Source organism: Silurus aristotelis (assembly GCF_946808225.1).
Source record: "Silurus aristotelis genome assembly, chromosome: 26".
NCBI classification, from domain to species: Eukaryota; Metazoa; Chordata; class Actinopteri; order Siluriformes; family Siluridae; genus Silurus; species Silurus aristotelis.
The window spans coordinates 184,878-204,877 of NC_139599.1; the positions used below are offsets into that span (position 1 = coordinate 184,878).

Consider the following 20,000-nt stretch of genomic DNA (forward strand, 5'->3'; position numbering starts at 1 on the left):
AAAGAGAGAAAATTCTTAAAGGTCATGATTGTAATGGAAAAGTGAGACTGTGTGTGTGTGTGTGTGTGTGTGTGCGCGTGCGTGCGTGTGTGCATGTGCATGTAACTTACAGAAATGACAGGAGGCTGGAAAAGCTGCTTGTTGCGCTCTCCTAACAGAACTGCAGAGCGAGCATGAGAGACAGACCCCTCTACAGAGAGAGAGAGAGAGAGAGAGAGAGAGAGAGAGAGAGAAAGAGAGAAGATATAGTGAAGACAATTATTAAAACTGCCAATTTGTTTGTGTAAAGTGTGTGCATGTGTGTGAGTCTCTGTGTGGGAGATGGAAGTGGAAGCTCAGTGGATAAGAAGTTGTACTTCTGATCAAAAGGTGGGTGTGTATATGTGTGTGCGTGTGCGTGTGCGCATGAGTAGTGAGTGTGTGTGCATGTGTAAAGTGTGTGTGTGTGTGCATGTGTAAAGTGTGTTTGAAGTGTGTGTGTGTGCGTGCGTGCGTGCATGTGTAAAGTGTGTGCGCATGTGTAGTGAGTGTGTGCGCATGTGTATTGAGAGTGTGTGTCTGTGTGTGCATGTGTAAAGTGTCTGTGTAGAGTGTGAGAGTGTGAGTACGCATGTGTAAAGTGTGTGTAGAGTGTGTTTTTTTGTGTGAGTGTGTGCATGTGTAAAGTGTGTGTGTTTTTGTGTGTAAGAGTGTGCACACGTGTAGATTGAGTGTGTGTGTCTGCCTGTGTAAAGTGTGTGTGTGTAGAGTGTGTGTGTGCATGTGTAGTGAGTGTGTGTGCATGTGTAAAGTGTGTGTGTGTGTGTGTGTGTGAGAGAGAGAGACTCACGCTGCATGCTGAGAAGGTGCTGTCCCGAGTGGATGGCCATGTTGGGCTGATATGTAGCAGAAGTCAGTGTAGTCATGTCACTGTAAGAACACACACACACACACACACACACACACACACACACACACACACACACACACACACACACACACTCTATTTAGATAAAAATTTGTTACACATAATAATGTAATTATTGAAGCTATGGTACATATATAACATCTGTAATCATGTGTATATCTGTGTGTGAGTGTGTATCTATGAGTGAGTAAGTGTGTGTGAGTGTGTATCTATGAGTGAGTAAGTGTGTGTGAGTGTGTATCTATGAGTGAGTAAGTGTGTGTGAGTGTGTATCTATGAGTGAGTAAGTGTGTGTGAGTGTGTATCTATGAGTGAGTAAGTGTGTGTGAGTGTGTATCTATGAGTGAGTAAGTGTGTGAGTGTGAATCTATGAGTGAGTAAGTGTGTGAGTGTGTATCTATGAGTGAGTGTGTGTGAGTGTGTATCTATGATTGAGTAAGTGTGTGTGAGTGTGTGTGAGTGTGTATCTATGAGTAAGTGTGTGTGAGTGTGTATCTATGAGTGAGTAAATGTGTGTGGGTGAGTGTGTATCTATGAGTGAGTAAGTGTGTGTGTGAGTGTGTATCTATGAGTGAGTAAGTGTGTGTGTGAGTGTGTATCTATGAGTGAGTAAGTGTGTGTGTGAGTGTGTATCTATGAGTGAGTAAGTGTGTGTGTGAGTGTGTATCTATAAGTGAGTAAGTGTGTGTGTGAGTGTGTATCTATGAGTGAGTAAGTGTGTGTGTGAGTGTGTATCTATGAGTGAATAAGTGTGTGTGAGTGTGTATCTATGAGTGAGTAAGTGTGTGTGTGTGAGTGTGTATCTATGAGTGAGTAAGTGTGTGTGTGTGAGTGTGTATCTATGAGTGAGTAAGTGTGTGTGTGTGAGTGTGTATCTATGAGTGAGTAAGTGTGTGTGTGAGTGTGTATCTATGAGTGAGTAAGTGTGTGTGTGAGTGTGTATCTATGAGTGAGTAAGTGTGTGTGTGAGTGTGTATCTATGAGTGAGTAAGTGTGTGTGTGAGTGTGTATCTATGAGTGAGTAAGTGTGTGTGAGTGTGTATCTATGAGTGAGTAAGTGTGTGTGAGTGTGTATCTATGAGTGAGTAAGTGTGTGTGAGTGTGTATCTATGAGTGAGTAAGTGTGTGTGTGTATCTATGAGTGAGTAAGTGTGTGTGAGTGTGTATCTATGAGTGAGTAAGTGTGTGTGAGTGTGTATCTATGAGTGAGTAAGTGTGTGTGAGTGTGTATCTATGAGTGAGTAAGTGTGTGTGAGTGTGTATCTATGAGTGAGTAAGTGTGTGTGAGTGTGTATCTATGAGTGAGTAAGTGTGTGAGTGTGTATCTATGAGTGAGTGTGTGTGAGTGTGTATCTATGATTGAGTAGGTGTGTGTGAGTGTATATCTATGATTGAGTAAGTGTGTGTGAGTGTGTGTGAGTGTGTATCTATGAGTAAGTGTGTGTGAGTGTGGGTGAGTGTGTATCTATGAGTGAGTAAGTGTGTGTGTGAGTGTGTATCTATGAGTGAGTAAATGTGTGTGAGTGTGTATCTATGAGTGAGTAAGTGTGGGTGAGTGTGTATCTATGAGTGAGTAAGTGTGTGAGTGTGTATCTATGAGTGAGTAAGTGTGTGTGAGTGTGTATCTATGATTGAGTAAGTGTGTGTGAGTGTGTATCTTTGAGTGAGTAAATGTGTGTGAGTAAGTGTGTGTGAGTGTGTATCTATAAGTGAGTACGTGTGTGTGAGTGTGTATCTATGAGTGAGTAAGTGTGTGTGAGTGTGTAGCTATGAGTGAGTAAGTGTGTGTGAGTGTGTGTGAGTGTGTATCTATGAGTAAGTGTGTGTGAGTGTGTGTGAGTGTGTATCTATGAGTGAGTAAGTGTGTGTGAGTGTGTATCTAAGAGTGAGTAAGTGTGTGTGAGTGTGTATCTAAGAGTGAGTAAGTGTGTGTGAGTGTGTATCTAAGAGTGAGTAAGTGTGTGTGAGTGTGTGTGTATCTATGAGTGAGTGTGTGTGTATCTATGAGTGAGTAAGTGTGTGTGTGAGTGTGTATCTATGAGTGAGTAAGTGTGTGTGTGAGTGTGTATCTATGAGTGAGTAAGTGTGTGTGTGAGTGTGTATCTATGAGTGAGTAAGTGTGTGTGTGAGTGTGTATCTATGAGTGAGTAAGTGTGTGTGTAAGTGTGTATCTATGAGTGAGTAAGTGTGTGAGTGTGTATCTATAAGTGAGTAAGTGTGTGTGTGAGTGTGTATCTATAAGTGAGTAAGTGTGTGTGTGAGTGTGTATCTATGAGTAAGTGTGTGTGTGTGTGAGTGTGTATCTATGAGTGAGTAAGTGTGGGTGAGTGTGTATCTATAAGTGAGTAAGTGTGTGTGTGAGTGTGTATCTATGAGTGAGTAAGTGTGTGAGTGTTTATCTATGAGTGAGTAAGTGTGTGTGTGAGTGTGTATCTATGAGTGAGTAAGTGTGTGTGTGTGAGTGTGTATCTATAAGTGAGTAAGTGTGTGTGTGTGTGAGTGTGTATCTATGAGTGAGTAAGTGTGTGTGTGAGTGTGTATCTATGAGTGAGTAAGTGTGTGTGTGAGTGTGTATCTATGAGTGAGTAAGTGTGTGTGTGAGTGTGTATCTATGAGTGAGTAAGTGTGGGTGAGTGTGTATCTATGAGTGAGTAAGTGTGGGTGAGTGTGTATCTATGAGTGAGTAAGTGTGGGTGAGTGTGTATCTATGAGTGAGTAAGTGTGTGTGTGAGTGTGTATCTATGAGTGAGTAAGTGTGTGTGTATCTATGAGTGAGTAAGTGTGTGTGTGAGTGTGTATCTATGAGTGAGTAAGTGTGTGAGTGTGTATCTATAAGTGAGTAAGTGTGTGTGTGAGTGTGTATCTATAAGTGAGTAAGTGTGTGTGTGAGTGTGTATCTATGAGTGAGTAAGTGTGTGTGTGAGTGTGTATCTATGAGTGAGTAAGTGTGGGTGAGTGTGTATCTATAAGTGAGTAAGTGTGTGTGTGAGTGTGTATCTATGAGTGAGTAAGTGTGTGAGTGTTTATCTATAAGTGAATAAGTGTGTGTGTGAGTGTGTATCTATAAGTGAGTAAGTGTGTGGGTGAGTGTGTATCTATGAATGAGTAAGTGTGTGTGTGAGTGTGTATCTATGAGTGAGTAAGTGTGGGTGAGTGTGTATCTATAAGTGAGTAAGTGTGTGTGTGTGAGTGTGTATCTATGAGTGAGTAAGTGTGTGAGTGTTTATCTATAAGTGAGTAAGTGTGTGTGTGAGTGTGTATCTATGAGTGAGTAAGTGTGTGTGTGTGAGTGTGTATCTATAAGTGAGTAAGTGTGTGTGTGTGAGTGTGTATCTATGAGTGAGTAAGTGTGTGTGTGAGTGTGTATCTATGAGTGAGTAAGTGTGGGTGAATGTGTATCTATGAGTGAGTAAGTGTGGGTGAGTGTGTATCTATGAGTGAGTAAGTGTGGGTGAGTGTGTATCTATGAGTGAGTAAGTGTGGGTGAGTGTGTATCTATGAGTGAGTAAGTGTGGGTGAGTGTGTATCTATGAGTGAGTAAGTGTGGGTGAGTGTGTATCTATGAGTGAGTAAGTGTGGGTGAGTGTGTATCTATGAGTGAGTAAGTGTGGGTGAGTGTGTATCTATGAGTGAGTAAGTGTGGGTGAGTGTGTATCTATGAGTGAGTAAGTGTGTGTGTGAGTGTGTATCTATGAGTGAGTAAGTGTGGGTGAGTGTGTATCTATAAGTGAGTAAGTGTGTGTGTGAGTGTGTATCTATAAGTGAGTAAGTGTGTGGGTGAGTGTGTATCTATGAGTGAGTAAGTGTGTGTGTGAGTGTGTATCTATGAGTGAGTAAGTGTGTGAGTGTTTATCTATAAGTGAATAAGTGTGTGTGTGAGTGTGTATCTATAAGTGAGTAAGTGTGTGGGTGAGTGTGTATCTATGAATGAGTAAGTGTGTGTGTGAGTGTGTATCTATGAGTGAGTAAGTGTGGGTGAGTGTGTATCTATAAGTGAGTAAGTGTGTGTGTGTGAGTGTGTATCTATGAGTGAGTAAGTGTGTGAGTGTTTATCTATAAGTGAGTAAGTGTGTGTGTGAGTGTGTATCTATGAGTGAGTAAGTGTGTGTGTGTGTGTGTATCTATAAGTGAGTAAGTGTGTGTGTGTGAGTGTGTATCTATGAGTGAGTAAGTGTGTGTGTGTGAGTGTGTATCTATGAGTGAGTAAGTGTGGGTGAGTGTGTATCTATAAGTGAGTAAGTGTGTGTGTGTGAGTGTGTATCTATGAGTGAGTAAGTGTGTGAGTGTTTATCTATAAGTGAGTAAGTGTGTGTGTGAGTGTGTATCTATGAGTGAGTAAGTGTGTGTGTGTGAGTGTGTATCTATAAGTGAGTAAGTGTGTGTGTGTGAGTGTGTATCTATGAGTGAGTAAGTGTGTGTGTGAGTGTGTATCTATGAGTGAGTAAGTGTGGGTGAGTGTGTATCTATGAGTGAGTAAGTGTGGGTGAGTGTGTATCTATGAGTGAGTAAGTGTGGGTGAGTGTGTATCTATGAGTGAGTAAGTGTGGGTGAGTGTGTATCTATGAGTGAGTAAGTGTGGGTGAGTGTGTATCTATGAGTGAGTAAGTGTGGGTGAGTGTGTATCTATGAGTGAGTAAGTGTGGGTGAGTGTGTATCTATGAGTGAGTAAGTGTGTGTGTGAGTGTGTATCTATGAGTGAGTAAGTGTGGGTGAGTGTGTATCTATAAGTGAGTAAGTGTGTGTGTGAGTGTGTATCTATAAGTGAGTAAGTGTGTGGGTGAGTGTGTATCTATGAGTGAGTAAGTGTGTGTGTGAGTGTGTATCTGAGTGAGTAAGTGTGGGTGAGTGTGTATCTATAAGTGAGTAAGTGTGTGTGTGAGTGTGTATCTATGAGTGAGTAAGTGTGTGAGTGTTTATCTATAAGTGAGTAAGTGTGTGTGTGAGTGTGTATCTATGAGTGAGTAAGTGTGTGTGTGTGAGTGTGTATCTATGAGTGAGTAAGTGTGTGTGTGTGTGAGTGTGTATCTATGAGTGAGTAAGTGTGTGTGTGTGTGAGTGTGTATCTATGAGTGAGTAAGTGTGTGTGTGAGTGTGTATCTATGAGTGAGTAAGTGTGGGTGAGTGTGTATCTATGAGTGAGTAAGTGTGGGTGAGTGTGTATCTATGAGTGAGTAAGTGTGGGTGAGTGTGTATCTATGAGTGAGTAAGTGTGTGTGTGAGTGTGTATCTATGAGTGAGTAAGTGTGTGTGTGAGTGTGTATCTATGAGTGAGTAAGTGTGTGTGTGAGTGTGTATCTATGAGTAAGTGTGTGTGTGTGTGAGTGTGTATCTATGAGTGAGTAAGTGTGTGTGTGAGTGTGTATCTATGAGTAAGTAAGTGTGTGTGTGAGTGTGTATCTATGAGTGAGTAAGTGTGTGAGTGTGTATCTATAAGTGATTAAGTGTGTGTGTGAGTGTGTATCTATGAGTGAGTAAGTGTGTGTGTGAGTGTGTATCTATGAGTGAGTATCTATGAGTGAGTAAGTGTGTGTGTGAGTGTGTATCTATGAGTGAGTAAGTGTGGGTGAGTGTGTATCTATGAGTGAGTAAGTGTGTGTGTGAGTTTGTATCTATGAGTGAGTAAGTGTGGGTGAGTGTGTATCTATGAGTGAGTAAGTGTGTGTGTGAGTGTGTATCTATGAGTGAGTAAGTGTGTGTGTGAGTGTGTATCTATGAGTGAGTAAGTGTGGGTGAGTGTGTATCTATGAGTGAGTAAGTGTGGGTGAGTGTGTATCTATGAGTGAGTAAGTGTGTGTGTGAGTTTGTATCTATGAGTGAGTAAGTGTGTGTGTGTGTGAGTGTGTATCTATGAGTGAGTAAATGTGTGTGTGTGTGAGTGTGTATCTATGCGTGAGTAAGTGTGTGTGTGAGTGTGTATCTATAAGTGAGTAAATGGGTGTGTGAGTGTGTATCTGTGAGTAAGTAAGTGTGTGTAAGTTGTGTGTGAGAGTCTGTGTGTGTGTTTGTGTGCACCTCTGCTCTTTTCTCCGCCGTTTCTCCTCCTCATGCAGAACTTTTTTCAGTTGCAGAAACAGTTGGTGTTTCTCCTCCTGCAAACCCTGCAGCTTCTCCCCCATCTTCAATATCTAACAACCAGAGAGCAGGAGAGAGAGTTGAGTAGGTGGAGGAGGTGTGGAGGTCATGGAGGTAATGTGTAGGTGGAGGTGATGTGTAGGTGGTGGTGGTGTGTAGGTGAAGGTGTGGAGGTGGTGTGTAGGTGGAGGTGTGGAGGTGGTGTAAAGGTGGAGGTGTGGGTGGTGTGGAGGTGGTGTGAAGGTGGAGGTGTGGGTGGTGTGGAGGTGTGGGTGGTGTGGAGGTGGTGTGTAGGTGGTGTGGTGGTGTGGAGGTGGAGTGTAGGTAAAGGTGGTGTGGAGGTGTGGAGGTGGAGGTGGTATGTACGTGTGGAGGTGGTGTGGAGGTGGAGGTGGTGTGTAGGTGGAGGTGGTTTATGGTTGTGTGTTACTCACCTGCTCTTTGGTTTCCTCTAAAGACATCCTTTCCTCCATCTCCTTCTTTCTCTTCCTCTCCTCTTCCTCTTTCAGCTTCTGCTCCATCATTTTATCCACCTCTTCCTCCTCTAAACACACACACACACACACACACACACAAAAGTGAGTGTGAGAGAGTGTGAGGGTGTGTGTGAGAGAGAGTGTGAGGGTGTGTGTGTGTGAGAGAGAGTGTGAGGGTGTGTATATGAGTGAGTGTAAGTGAGTGTGGGGATGTGTGCATGTGTATGAGGGTGTGCGAGTGTGTGTAACAGTTTGAGGGTGTGTGTGTGTGTGTGTGTGTGTGTGAAAGAGAGAGAGAGAGTGTGAGGGTGTGTGTGTGAGAGAGAGAGTGTGAGGGTGTGTGTGTGTGTGTGTGTGTGTGTGTGTGTGTGTGTGTGAGAAAGAAAGAGTGTGAGGGTGTGTGTGTGTGAGAGAGTGAGTGTGAGGGTGTGTGTGTGTGTGTGTGTAAAAGAAAGAGTGTGAGGGTGTGTGTGTGTGTGTGAGAGAGAGAGTGTGAGGGTGTGTATATGAGTGAATGTAAGTGAGTGTGGGGATGTGTGCATGTGTATGAGGGTGTGCGAGTGTGTGTAACAGTTTAAGGGTGTGTGTGTGGGTGTGTGTGTGAGTGTGTGAGTGAGAGAGTGTGTGAGGGTGTGTGTGTGAGTGAGAGAGTGTGTGAGGGTGTGTGTGTGTGTGTGTGAAAGAAAGAGTGTGAGGGTGTGTGTGTGTATGAGAGAGAGAGAGTGTGAGGGTGTGTGTGTATGAGAGAGAGAGAGAGTGTAAGGGTGTGTATATGAGTGAGTGTGAGTGAGTGTGGGGATGTGTGCATGTGTATGAGGGTGTGCGAGCGTGTGTAACAGTTTAAGGGTGTGTGTGTGTGTGTGTGTGTGTGTGTGTGTGTGTGTGTGTGTGTGTGTGTGAAAGAAAGAGTGTGAGGGTGTGCGTGTGTATGAGAGAGAGAGAGTGTGAGGGTGTGTATATGAGTGAGTGTAAGTGAGTGTGGGGATGTGTGCATGTGTATGAGGGTGTGCGAGCGTGTGTAACAGTTTAAGGGTGTGTGTGTGTGTGTGTGTGTGTGTTGACTCACCCTGTCGTTTCCTCTCTCTCTCCCTCATAATGTGTTTGTGTAGAGCGCGTGCCATTGCATTTGACAGCTTGGGCCTCTCCAACAGGGCGGGCATGATTGGGGGTATCGGCCGGGCCAGCTGAAGGGAGGGAGAGAGAGAGAGGAGACCATCACACTCTCACATAGACACACACTGACACACACACCATCACACTCTCACACTATCACACTCTCACACAGACACACACTCGCCCACACCATCACACTTTCACACAAACACACACCATCACACTCTCACACAGACACACGCACCATCACACTCTCACACAGACACACACTCGCCCACACCATCACACTCTCACACAAACATACACCATCACACTCTCACACAGACACACACACCATCACACTCACACACCATCACACTCTCACACAGACACACACTGACACACACACCATCACACTCTCACACAGACACCATCACACTCACACACCATCACACTCTCACACAGACACACACTGACACACACACCATCACACTCTCAGACAGACACCATCACACTCACACACCATCACACTCTCACACAGACACACACTCGCCCACACCATCACACTCTCACACAGACACACACACCATCACACTCACACACCATCACACTCTCACACAGACACACACTCGCCCACACCATCACAGTCTCACACAAACACACTCTCACACAGACACACACTAACACAGACCATCACACTCTCACACAGACACACACCATCACACACTCTCACTCACACAAACACCATCACACTCACACACCATCACAGACACACACTTACCCACACCATCACACTCTCACACAGACACACACCATCACACTCTCACACAGACACACACTCGCCCACACCATCACACTCTCACACAGACACACACCATCACACTCTCACACAGACACACACTCGCCCACACCATCACACTCTCACACAGACACACACTCGCCCACACCATCACACTCTCACACAGACACACACCATCACACTCTCACACAGACACACACTCGCCCACACCATCACACTCTCACACAGACAAACACTCGCCCACACCATCACACTCTCACACAGACACACACTTGCCCACACCATCACACTCACACAGACACACACTTACACACACCATCACACTCTCACACACACACACACAATCACACTCGCCCACACCATCACACTCTCACACACTCTCACACAGACACACACTCACCATCACATACTCTCACTCACACAAACATCATCACACTCACACACCATCACAGACACACACAGACACACACTCGTCCACACCATCACACTCTCACACAGACACACACTCGTCCACACCATCACACTCTCACACAGACACACACTCGTCCACACCATCACACTCTCACACAGACACACACCATCACACTCTCACACAGATACACACTCGCCCACACCATCACACTCTCACACAGACACACACTCGCCCACACCATCACACTCTCACACAGACACACACATCACACACTTTCACTCACACAAACACCATCACACTTACACACCATCACAGACACACAGACACACACCATCACACTCTCACACAGACACACACCATCACACTCTCACACAGACACACACTCGCCCTCACCATCACACTCTCACACAGACACACACCATCACAGACACACACAGACACACACCATCACACTCACACACAGACACACACCATCACAGACACACACAGACACACACCATCACACTCTCACACAGACACACACCATCACACTCTCACACAGACACACACTCGCCCACACCATCACACCATCACACAGACACACACTCGCCCACACCATCACACTCTCACACAGACACACACTCGCCCACACCATCACACTCTCACACAGACACACACTCGCCCACACCATCACACTCTCACACAGACACACACCATCACAGACACACACAGACACACACCATCACACTCTCACACAGACACACACCATCACACTCTCACACAGACACACACTCGCCCACACCATCACACTCTCACACAGACACACATTTGCCCACACCATCACACTCTCACACAGACACACAATGACACACACACCATCACACTCTCACACAGACACCATCACACTCACACACCATCACACTCTCACACAGACACACACTGACACACACACCATCACACTCTCAGACAGACACCATCACACTCACACACCATCACACTCTCACACAGACACACACTCGCCCACACCATCACACTTTCACACAAACACACACCATCACACTTTCACACTGACACACACACCATCACACTCACACACCATCACACTCTCACACAGACACACACTCGCCCACACCATCACACTCTCACACAAACACACTCTCACACAGACACACACTGACACACACACCATCACACTCTCACACAGACACACACCATCACACACTCTCACTCACACAAACACCATCACACTCACACACCATCACAGACACACACTTACCCACACCATCACACTCTCACACAGACACACACCATCACACTCTCACACAGACACACACTCGCCCACACCATCACACTCTCACACAGACACACACCATCACACTCTCACACAGACACACACTCGCCCACACCATCACACACTCACACAGACACACACCATCACACTCTCACACAGACAAACACTCGCCCACACCATCACACTCTCACACAGACACACACTCGCCCACACCATCACACTCACACAGACACACACTTACACACACCATCACACACTCACACAGACACACACCATCACACTCGCCCACACCATCACACTCTCACACAGACACACACTCACCATCACATACTCTCACTCACACAAACATCATCACACTCACACACCATCACAGACACACACAGACACACACTCGTCCACACCATCACACTCTCACACAGACACACACTCGTCCACACCATCACACTCTCACACAAACACACACCATCACACTCTCACACAAACACACACCATCACACTCTCACACAGATACACACTCGCCCACACCATCACACTCTCACACAGACACACACTCGCCCACACCATCACTCTCTCACACAGACACACACATCACACACTCTCACTCACACAAACACCATCACACTTACACACCATCACAGACACACACAGACACACACCATCACACTCTCACACAGACACACACTCGCCCTCACCATCACACTCTCACACAGACACACACCATCACACTCTTACACAGACACACACTCGCCCACACCATCACACTCTCACACAGACACACACCATCACAGACACACACAGACACACACCATCACACTCTCACACAGACACACACCATCACACTTTCACACAGACACACACCATCACACTCTCACACAGACACACACTCGCCCACACCATCACACTCTCACACAGACACACACTCGCCCACACCATCACACTCTCACACAGACACACATTTGCCCACACCATCACACTCTCACACAGACACACACTCGCCCACACCATCACACTCTCACACAGACACACACTCGCCCACACCATCACACTCTCACACAGACACACACTCGCCCACACCATTACACTCTCACACAGACACACACAGACACACACCATCACACTCTCACACAGACACACACTCGCCCACACCATCACACTCTCACACAGACACACACTCGCCCACACCATCACACTCTCACACAGACACACACTCGCCCACACCATCACACTCTCACACAGACACACACTCGCCCACACCATCACACTCTCACACACCATCACAGACACACACAGACACACACCATCACACTCTCACACAGACACACACCATCACACTCTCACACAGACACACACTCGCCCACACCATCACACTCTCACACAGACACACACTCGCCCACACCATCACACTCTCACACAGACACACACTCACCCACACCATCACACTCTCACACAGACACACACTCGCCCACACCATCACACTCTCACACAGACACACACTCGCCCACACCATCACACTCTCACACAGACACACACTCGCCCACACCATCACACTCTCACACACCATCACAGACACACACAGACACACACCATCACACTCTCACACAGACACACACCATCACACTCTCACACAGACACACATTCGCCCACACCATCACACTTTTACACAGACACACACTCGCCCACACCATCACACTCTCACACAGACACACACTCGCCCACACCATCACACTCTCACACAGACACACACTCGCCCACACCATCACACTCTCACACAGACACACACTCGCCCACACCATCACACTCTCACACAGACACACACTCGCCCACACCATCACACTCTCACACACCATCACAGACACACACAGACACACACCATCACACTCTCACACAGACACACACCATCACACTCTCACACAGACACACATTCGCCCACACCATCACACTCTCACACAGACACACACTCGCCCACACCATCACACTCTCACACAGACACACACTCGCCCACACCATCACACTCTCACACAGACACACACTCGCCCACACCATCACACTCTCACACAGACACACACTTACCCACACCATCACTCTCACAGACACACATTCGCCCACACCATCACACTCTCACACAGACACACACTCGCCCACACCATCACACTCTCACACAGACACACACCATCACACTCTTACACAGACACACACTCGCCCACACCATCACACTCTCACACAGACACACACCATCACAGACACACACCATCACACTCTCACACAGACACACACCATCACACTCTCACACAGACACACACCATCACACTCTCACACAGACACACACTCGCCCACACCATCACACTCTCACACAGACACACATTTGCCCACACCATCACACTCTCACACAGACACACACTCGCCCACACCATCACACTCTCACACAGACACACACTCGCCCACACCATCACACTCTCACACAGACACACATTCGCCCACACCATCACACTCTCACACAGACACACACTCGCCCACACCATCACACTCTCACACAGACACACACTCGCCCACACCATCACACTCTCACACAGACACACACTCGCCCACACCATCACACTCTCACACAGACACACACTCGCCCACACCATCACACTCTCACACACCATCACAGACACACACCATCACACTCTCACACAGACACACACCATCACACTCTCACACAGACTCACACTCGCCCACACCATCACACTCTCACACAGACACACATTCGCCCACACCATCACACTCTCACACAGACACACACTCGCCCACACCATCACACTCTCACACAGACACACACTCGCCCACACCATCACACTCTCACACAGACACACACTCGCCCACACCATCACACTCTCACACAGACACACACTTACCCACACCATCACTCTCACAGACACACATTCGCCCACACCATCACACTCTCACACAGACACACACTCGCCCACACCATCACACTCTCACACAGACACACACTCGCCCACACCATCACACTCTCACACAGACACACACCATCACACTCTTACACAGACACACACTCGCCCACACCATCACACTCTCACACAGACACACACTCGCCCACACCATCACACTCTCACACAGACACACACCATCACAGACACACACCATCACACTCTCACACAGACACACACCATCACACTCTCACACAGACACACACCATCACACTCTCACACAGACACACACTAGCCCACACCATCACACTCTCACACAGACACACACTCGCCCACACCATCACACTCTCACACAGACACACATTTGCCCACACCATCACACTCTCACACAGACACACACTCGCCCACACCATCACACTCTCACACAGACACACACTCGCCCACACCATCACACTCTCACACAGACACACACTCGCCCACACCATCACACTCTCACACAGACACACACTCGCCCACACCATCACACTCTCACACAGACACACACTCGCCCACACCATCACACTCTCACACAGACACACACTTACCCACACCATCACACTCTCACACAGACACACACTCGCCCACACCATCACACTCTCACACAGACACACACCTACCCACACAATCACACTTTACACAGACACACACTCGCCCACACCATCATTTTTTTATACACACACTCTCTCTCACACTCACACACTCACACACACACACACACACACACACACACACACACACACACACACACACACACACACACACACACACCCCATCACACTCTCAGACAGACATACGCACATCAAACTCTCACACAGGTACACAACCTCACACTTTACACAGACACACACTGTCACACACCATCACTCTTTTATATACACACACACTCTCACACAGACACCCTCATAATTTCACAGACAGACAGGAGCAGTACTTTGTCTCGGGGTGAAGTTGGACTCTGTGTGTCTCTGATGATGAATCCGGACGCAGAGCGACACCCGGAGCGCTTCCGCCTTACACCGGAACCCAAACAAACATAACGCAGACTTCAGATGACGCACTTCCGCCCAGGACGCGCCCCCACGGCGTCTCGGACACGCGCACAGCACAAAAAATATGATTAAATAATGAATAAATCTCTGTAGAAACGTATTGCATTTGTGTTTGTTATTTCTGTTGTGTAACTTAATTGTGCATCATCAGACCGAGAGGTTCTTCTACTGTTATTCCAGAGATCATCATCCATAAGCTTCTTCAGGTGTCAAGTGGAAGAAGGACTTGAGCCCTGTTCAAGATGAGCTGATAAACATTCTGTTTATTCTTTGCATATTTAATTCGTAACTATTAATAAATCATATTAAACGTTCTTTATTTATAGTTAAAGTTCGTGTTAAATCGTCCACCAGGAGAACTGATGGTGAAGCACGAGAAGTTCTGGAGCCTGGCTTTAAACCAGTTCATGGATTCTAATGTGTGTATGTGTAATGTGTTAGTCTGCTACACAAGAAAACACAAATTCCTGTATAATGCATATTGTTACACAAAGCAGCTTTCACAAGGATGTGATCGTTCTGCAGTTCATTTCAGATCAGAAATGTTCTCAAGATTTTGGAAGAAGCTGCCCAAAGAAATGTATTTTAATACTATTATATCTTCTTTAAAAATAAATATTTTGATGCATGCATATTTCAGAACTTACAATGTTCATTCTATAAGGGGAAAATGTTCACATTGTGGACCTACATGTTGTTCCCACCTTGAAAGATGAAGATGTGGATCCAGTGCATTTTCTGCCTGGAAGTTCTTTTATTTGCTCTCCTCCACTAATGAACTGAGAAAGAGCTCTATTGGAAACATGCACAGAAGTAAATGTTTTTTGTGCATGCGAAAAATGTTGTTCTAAATCTATTATGAAAACACGAGGTCCAGGGATATCATACTGTTTCCAGCTTGAAGTTTTGCCTCAAAGAATATGATGAGGTTCTACTGAAATAATTTCAACGTCTTTGCTGTATTAAGTCACTGTGGGTGAAGTAAAACTAGAAAGCTGTTACATTAATAGAGTACATATACATGGAGGGAGGGAGGGGGGCGAGGGGGCTAGGGAGGGAGGGAGCGTGTGAGGGGGTTAGGAAGGGAGTGAGGGGGTTAGGGAGTAAGGGGGTTAGGGAGGGAGGGAGGGGGTGAGGGGGATAGGCAGGAAGGGGCGGCGAGGGGTTAGGGAGGGAGGGAGCGTGTGAGGGGTTTAGGAAGGGAGGGGGTGAGGGGGTTAGGGAGGGGGTGAGGGGGTTAGGCAGGAAGGGGGGGGCGAGGGATTAGGGAGGGAGGGCGGGACGGGGTTAGGGAGGGAGCGTGTGAGGGGGTTAGGAAGGGAGGGAGGGGGGGCGAGACGGGGTTAGGGAGGGAGTGTGTGAGGGGTTAGGAAGGGAGGGGGGGGGGTTAGGGAGGGAGGGAGGCGAGGGGGTTAGGGAGGGAGGGCGGGACGGGGTTAGGGAGGGAGCGTGTGAGGGGGTTAGGAAGGGAGGGAGGGGGGGCGAGACGGGTTAGGGAGGGAGTGTGTGAGGGGTTAGGAAGGAAGGGAGGGAGGGGGGGGTTAGGTAGGGAGGGAGGGGGGGGGGTTAGGGAGGGAGGGAGGCGAGGGGGTTAGGGAGGGAGTGTGTGAGGGGTTAGGAAGGGAGGGGGGGGGGGTTAGGTAGGGAGGGAGCAGGGGTTAGGGAGGGAGGGCGGGACGGGGTTAGGGAGGGAGCGTGTGAGGGGGTTAGGAAGGGAGGGAGGGGGGGCGAGACGGGTTAGGGAGGGAGTGTGTGAGGGGTTAGGAAGGAAGGGAGGGAGGGGGGGGGGTTAGGTAGGGAGGGAGGCGAGGGGGTTAGGGAGGGAGTGTGTGAGGGGTTAGGAAGGAAGGGAGGGAGGGGGGGGGTTAGGTAGGGAGGGAGGCGAGGGGGTTAGGGAGGGAGTGTGTGAGGGGTTAGGAAGGGAGGGAGGGAACAAATTTATGCTTCAGACAGGAAGTGACATCATTTCGCACATGCGCAGAACCAATCGCGTTGCCTGTACGGATCGAGTAGTGACGAGGGCCAGTAAAACTTTCTCACTGTCTAAATCACTCACTATCAGAAGCACTGATCACAGTCACAACCTACATTCTAATATTTATTATATAAAACTGCATTAATTTATTCCCAACAGTTTATTCTTTTTATTTCATATCGTGTCTCGCGGCTGCACCGCTTCCAGTCCGTGTATGTGGATGTTAGATTTTTTGTTCAATCAGATTTCAGCCTTTGTAGGGTTTGTTCTCCACTTCCAGCCCAGTGAATACGAGCGGTACCACTGGATTACGGCCTCTGGGGGGCGCTGCACATTATGAGTCTGCATCTCTGGTGAGTAGGTTGTGTTTTATTTACATTTTTATGTTTTTGCTCCAGATGTTGTAGGTGCACAGTTGTGGTTGTAGTGTGGAGGTTTGGAGTGTAACTGGGTTGATGTTTTAGTAAAATGTTTTTTTAGCTCCAGATGTGAAACGTCTCTCTGTAATGCACGTGTTGTTATATTGTGTGTTTGTATTGTATTGATGGTTTCTATAATTGTGATGTGATGATGTATTAAGAGCTGGATTAAGTCCAGTACGTCCTCACTGAAGGTCCAGGTACCAAATACACGACCACTGCACTAAATTATACATTTATTATCAACGTGTTCATTAATAATATCATTATAACCTACAGAATCAGCGTGGGATTAAAACACATTCACATCTGTGTGCATGTGTGTGTAATAAATCTCAGATTAACAGTTTCATTCTGTTCAAATGCAGAATATTCACTCAAACATGTGGATTTACAGCAGTGTGTCGGATCAGAGCCCTGAGTGAGGAGTGTGAGCTCGGCCCGGTCAAGTGTTTCACTGAGAATTTTGACAAAAGAATGACAGAGATTTGTCCCCACTGTGTTTATAGAGACATCATCAGAAACAGAGTGAAATAGAAAAAACAGAGTGACCTGGTCTTCAGAACACAGAACCACAATATCACAGCGTCTTAACACTCTTATGCAAACAAACAGCAATGAACTGCAAACACCTAAAATATTCACACCTTTACAAACATCTCATCAGGTCCAACACAAGGGGAATAAAAGTGTGTGTGTGTGTGTGTGTGTGTGTGTGTGTGTGTGTGTGAATAATGTACAAACACTGCAGAAGTGAGAGCAGGAAGTGGAAGTGCCTGTGACACACTCAGCTGGACTACTGTTTATTTATTATTGAGTTAACAGAGGATTGGGACGAGGCCGGAGGCTACACACCCCCTCCATACACACTCTCATCACTGTAGGCGATGTACAGGAAAAAGTCTTCCTCATGATGCTCCTGTAACACACACACACACACACACACACACACACACACACACACACACACACACACAAGATATAATACAAACCAAACATAACACACTCAAGATTTATATGTATAATTGTAGACGTGTGAGTGTGTGTACACACCTGATAGAGCAGGCCCATGGTAGCTGATGTGGGAGGAATGACATTGTTGACGAAGAAGAAAAGTGCATCTTCTGCTCTCAGGTGAATCCTTTTCCGGATCAGGAAGTAAAACTGACCCACTGAACGAACACACACACACACACAGTGTCTTAGAATGAAACAGGACCAGCTACATCGTGGTTAAGAACTATTATGGCAGAAAAGTCAGATTTTTACTGCTGATACAAATTCTATCACACACAGAATCTTATTAAGGATCTTTTCCCTCTGGGATCAATCAAAAATTTGGATTTGGTTAGCCCCGCCCCCTTCATGAATAATTTATAAGTGTGTAAGGTTTCATTCAATCACAGAGCAGCAGAACCTGAGCCAACATCCTGTACAGGTGTTACTGATCACGTGATCAGATCTCAGTAAACATATAATAAACTGTGTAAAGACAAGCAGAAGAGCAGAATAGTAACAGAGATCTGAGGAGAAGCTTCATGTGATAAAACTTTTATTTATTTTTTTAAAGACCAAACTGCTGGTCTGTACTTCTACTACTTCTTCTTCTTCCAGCTGCTCTCGTTAATGGTCTCCACATCGTCTCCATTCCCCCCTGTCCTCTACATCTGCCTCTTTTACACCATCTACCTGCATGTCTTCCTTCACCACATCCATAAACCTCCTCCTTGGTCTTCCTCTATTCCTCCTACCTGGTGTCTCCATCCTCAGCATTCTCCTACTGATATACCCCATGTCCCTCCTCTGCACATGTCCAAACCATCTCAATCTCACCTCCCTCACCTTGTCTCCAAAACAATAAACATCTCATTAAAATGATTAATGAGTTTACAGAGTTTGGTCTTTAAAAACCTCTGTTTAATCGCATTACGCCTCGTTAAACGTTTTAAATATTCCTGTAGATGCCGCAGGTCCAATGGAGGGGTTTCTTCTCACCTGTCAGGTCTGAGGGAACCAGGTACTTCTTCTTGTCCAGGTCTCCTATCCGGGCTTTGGGAGCTTTCTCAACAATCACCTAGGAGACAACACACACACACACACACACACACACACACGGAGAGAGATTCACTAATAAACTCCACAGTAAATAAAGACAGAGAATGGGATTCCTTCAAACATCTCACACCACAGCTGGACCCCAGCACCCGGTTCCTGTACAGTTCCGCTATAGTGTGTAGTAGATGTGGGTCTGAGTGCTGGTGTGAAACTCAGATTGTACAAGGACACACATTTCTCCGAATCAGAACCTTCAGGAGGGAGAATGTGATCAGTGTGGTGTTGTTCTGACTCGGATTTCCGCGCTGTCATTGTCACTCGGCTAGGCTAGGCTAGGCTAGGCTAACAGTGTGTACACTCACAGGCACTCTGTCCGGGTATTTCTTCCTGATCTTCTCTCCCTCAGATCTTCTCTTCTCAAACGGATGTTCTTCTTTATACATGAACTTCATGGCGGAGTGGTTTCCGGGACACTGCAGTCTCCGGGTGATAACAGCGCGGGTCT

The 20,000-nt window shown here is 46.7% G+C and overlaps 2 protein-coding genes across 2 annotated transcripts in view; both read right to left on the bottom strand.

Moving 5' to 3' along the window:
* The window catches only part of gps2 (G protein pathway suppressor 2), an 18,866-nt gene extending 2,638 nt beyond the window's left edge, over window positions 1-16,228 (bottom strand). Inside the window, exons 1-6 of the mRNA XM_083530595.1 lie at window positions 14,929-16,228; window positions 8,522-8,639; window positions 7,414-7,523; window positions 6,920-7,032; window positions 830-909; window positions 111-190 (exon numbers count right to left, since the gene is read on the bottom strand). Coding sequence (XP_083386721.1) covers window positions 111-190; window positions 830-909; window positions 6,920-7,032; window positions 7,414-7,523; window positions 8,522-8,615 — 477 coding nt within the window. The 5' untranslated portion in view covers window positions 8,616-8,639; window positions 14,929-16,228. The remainder of the gene's footprint in view (window positions 1-110; window positions 191-829; window positions 910-6,919; window positions 7,033-7,413; window positions 7,524-8,521; window positions 8,640-14,928) is intronic.
* A 1,431-nt stretch (window positions 16,229-17,659) lies between these two features.
* Window positions 17,660-20,000, bottom strand: part of gabarapa (GABA(A) receptor-associated protein a) — a 2,442-nt gene continuing 101 nt past the window's right edge. Inside the window, exons 1-4 of the mRNA XM_083530636.1 lie at window positions 19,858-20,000; window positions 19,436-19,514; window positions 18,494-18,612; window positions 17,660-18,359 (exon numbers count right to left, since the gene is read on the bottom strand). The exon at window positions 19,858-20,000 is cut by the window's right edge and continues 101 nt beyond it. Of these exons, the coding sequence (XP_083386762.1) occupies window positions 18,288-18,359; window positions 18,494-18,612; window positions 19,436-19,514; window positions 19,858-19,947 (360 nt within the window). The 5' untranslated portion in view covers window positions 19,948-20,000 and the 3' untranslated portion in view covers window positions 17,660-18,287. The remainder of the gene's footprint in view (window positions 18,360-18,493; window positions 18,613-19,435; window positions 19,515-19,857) is intronic.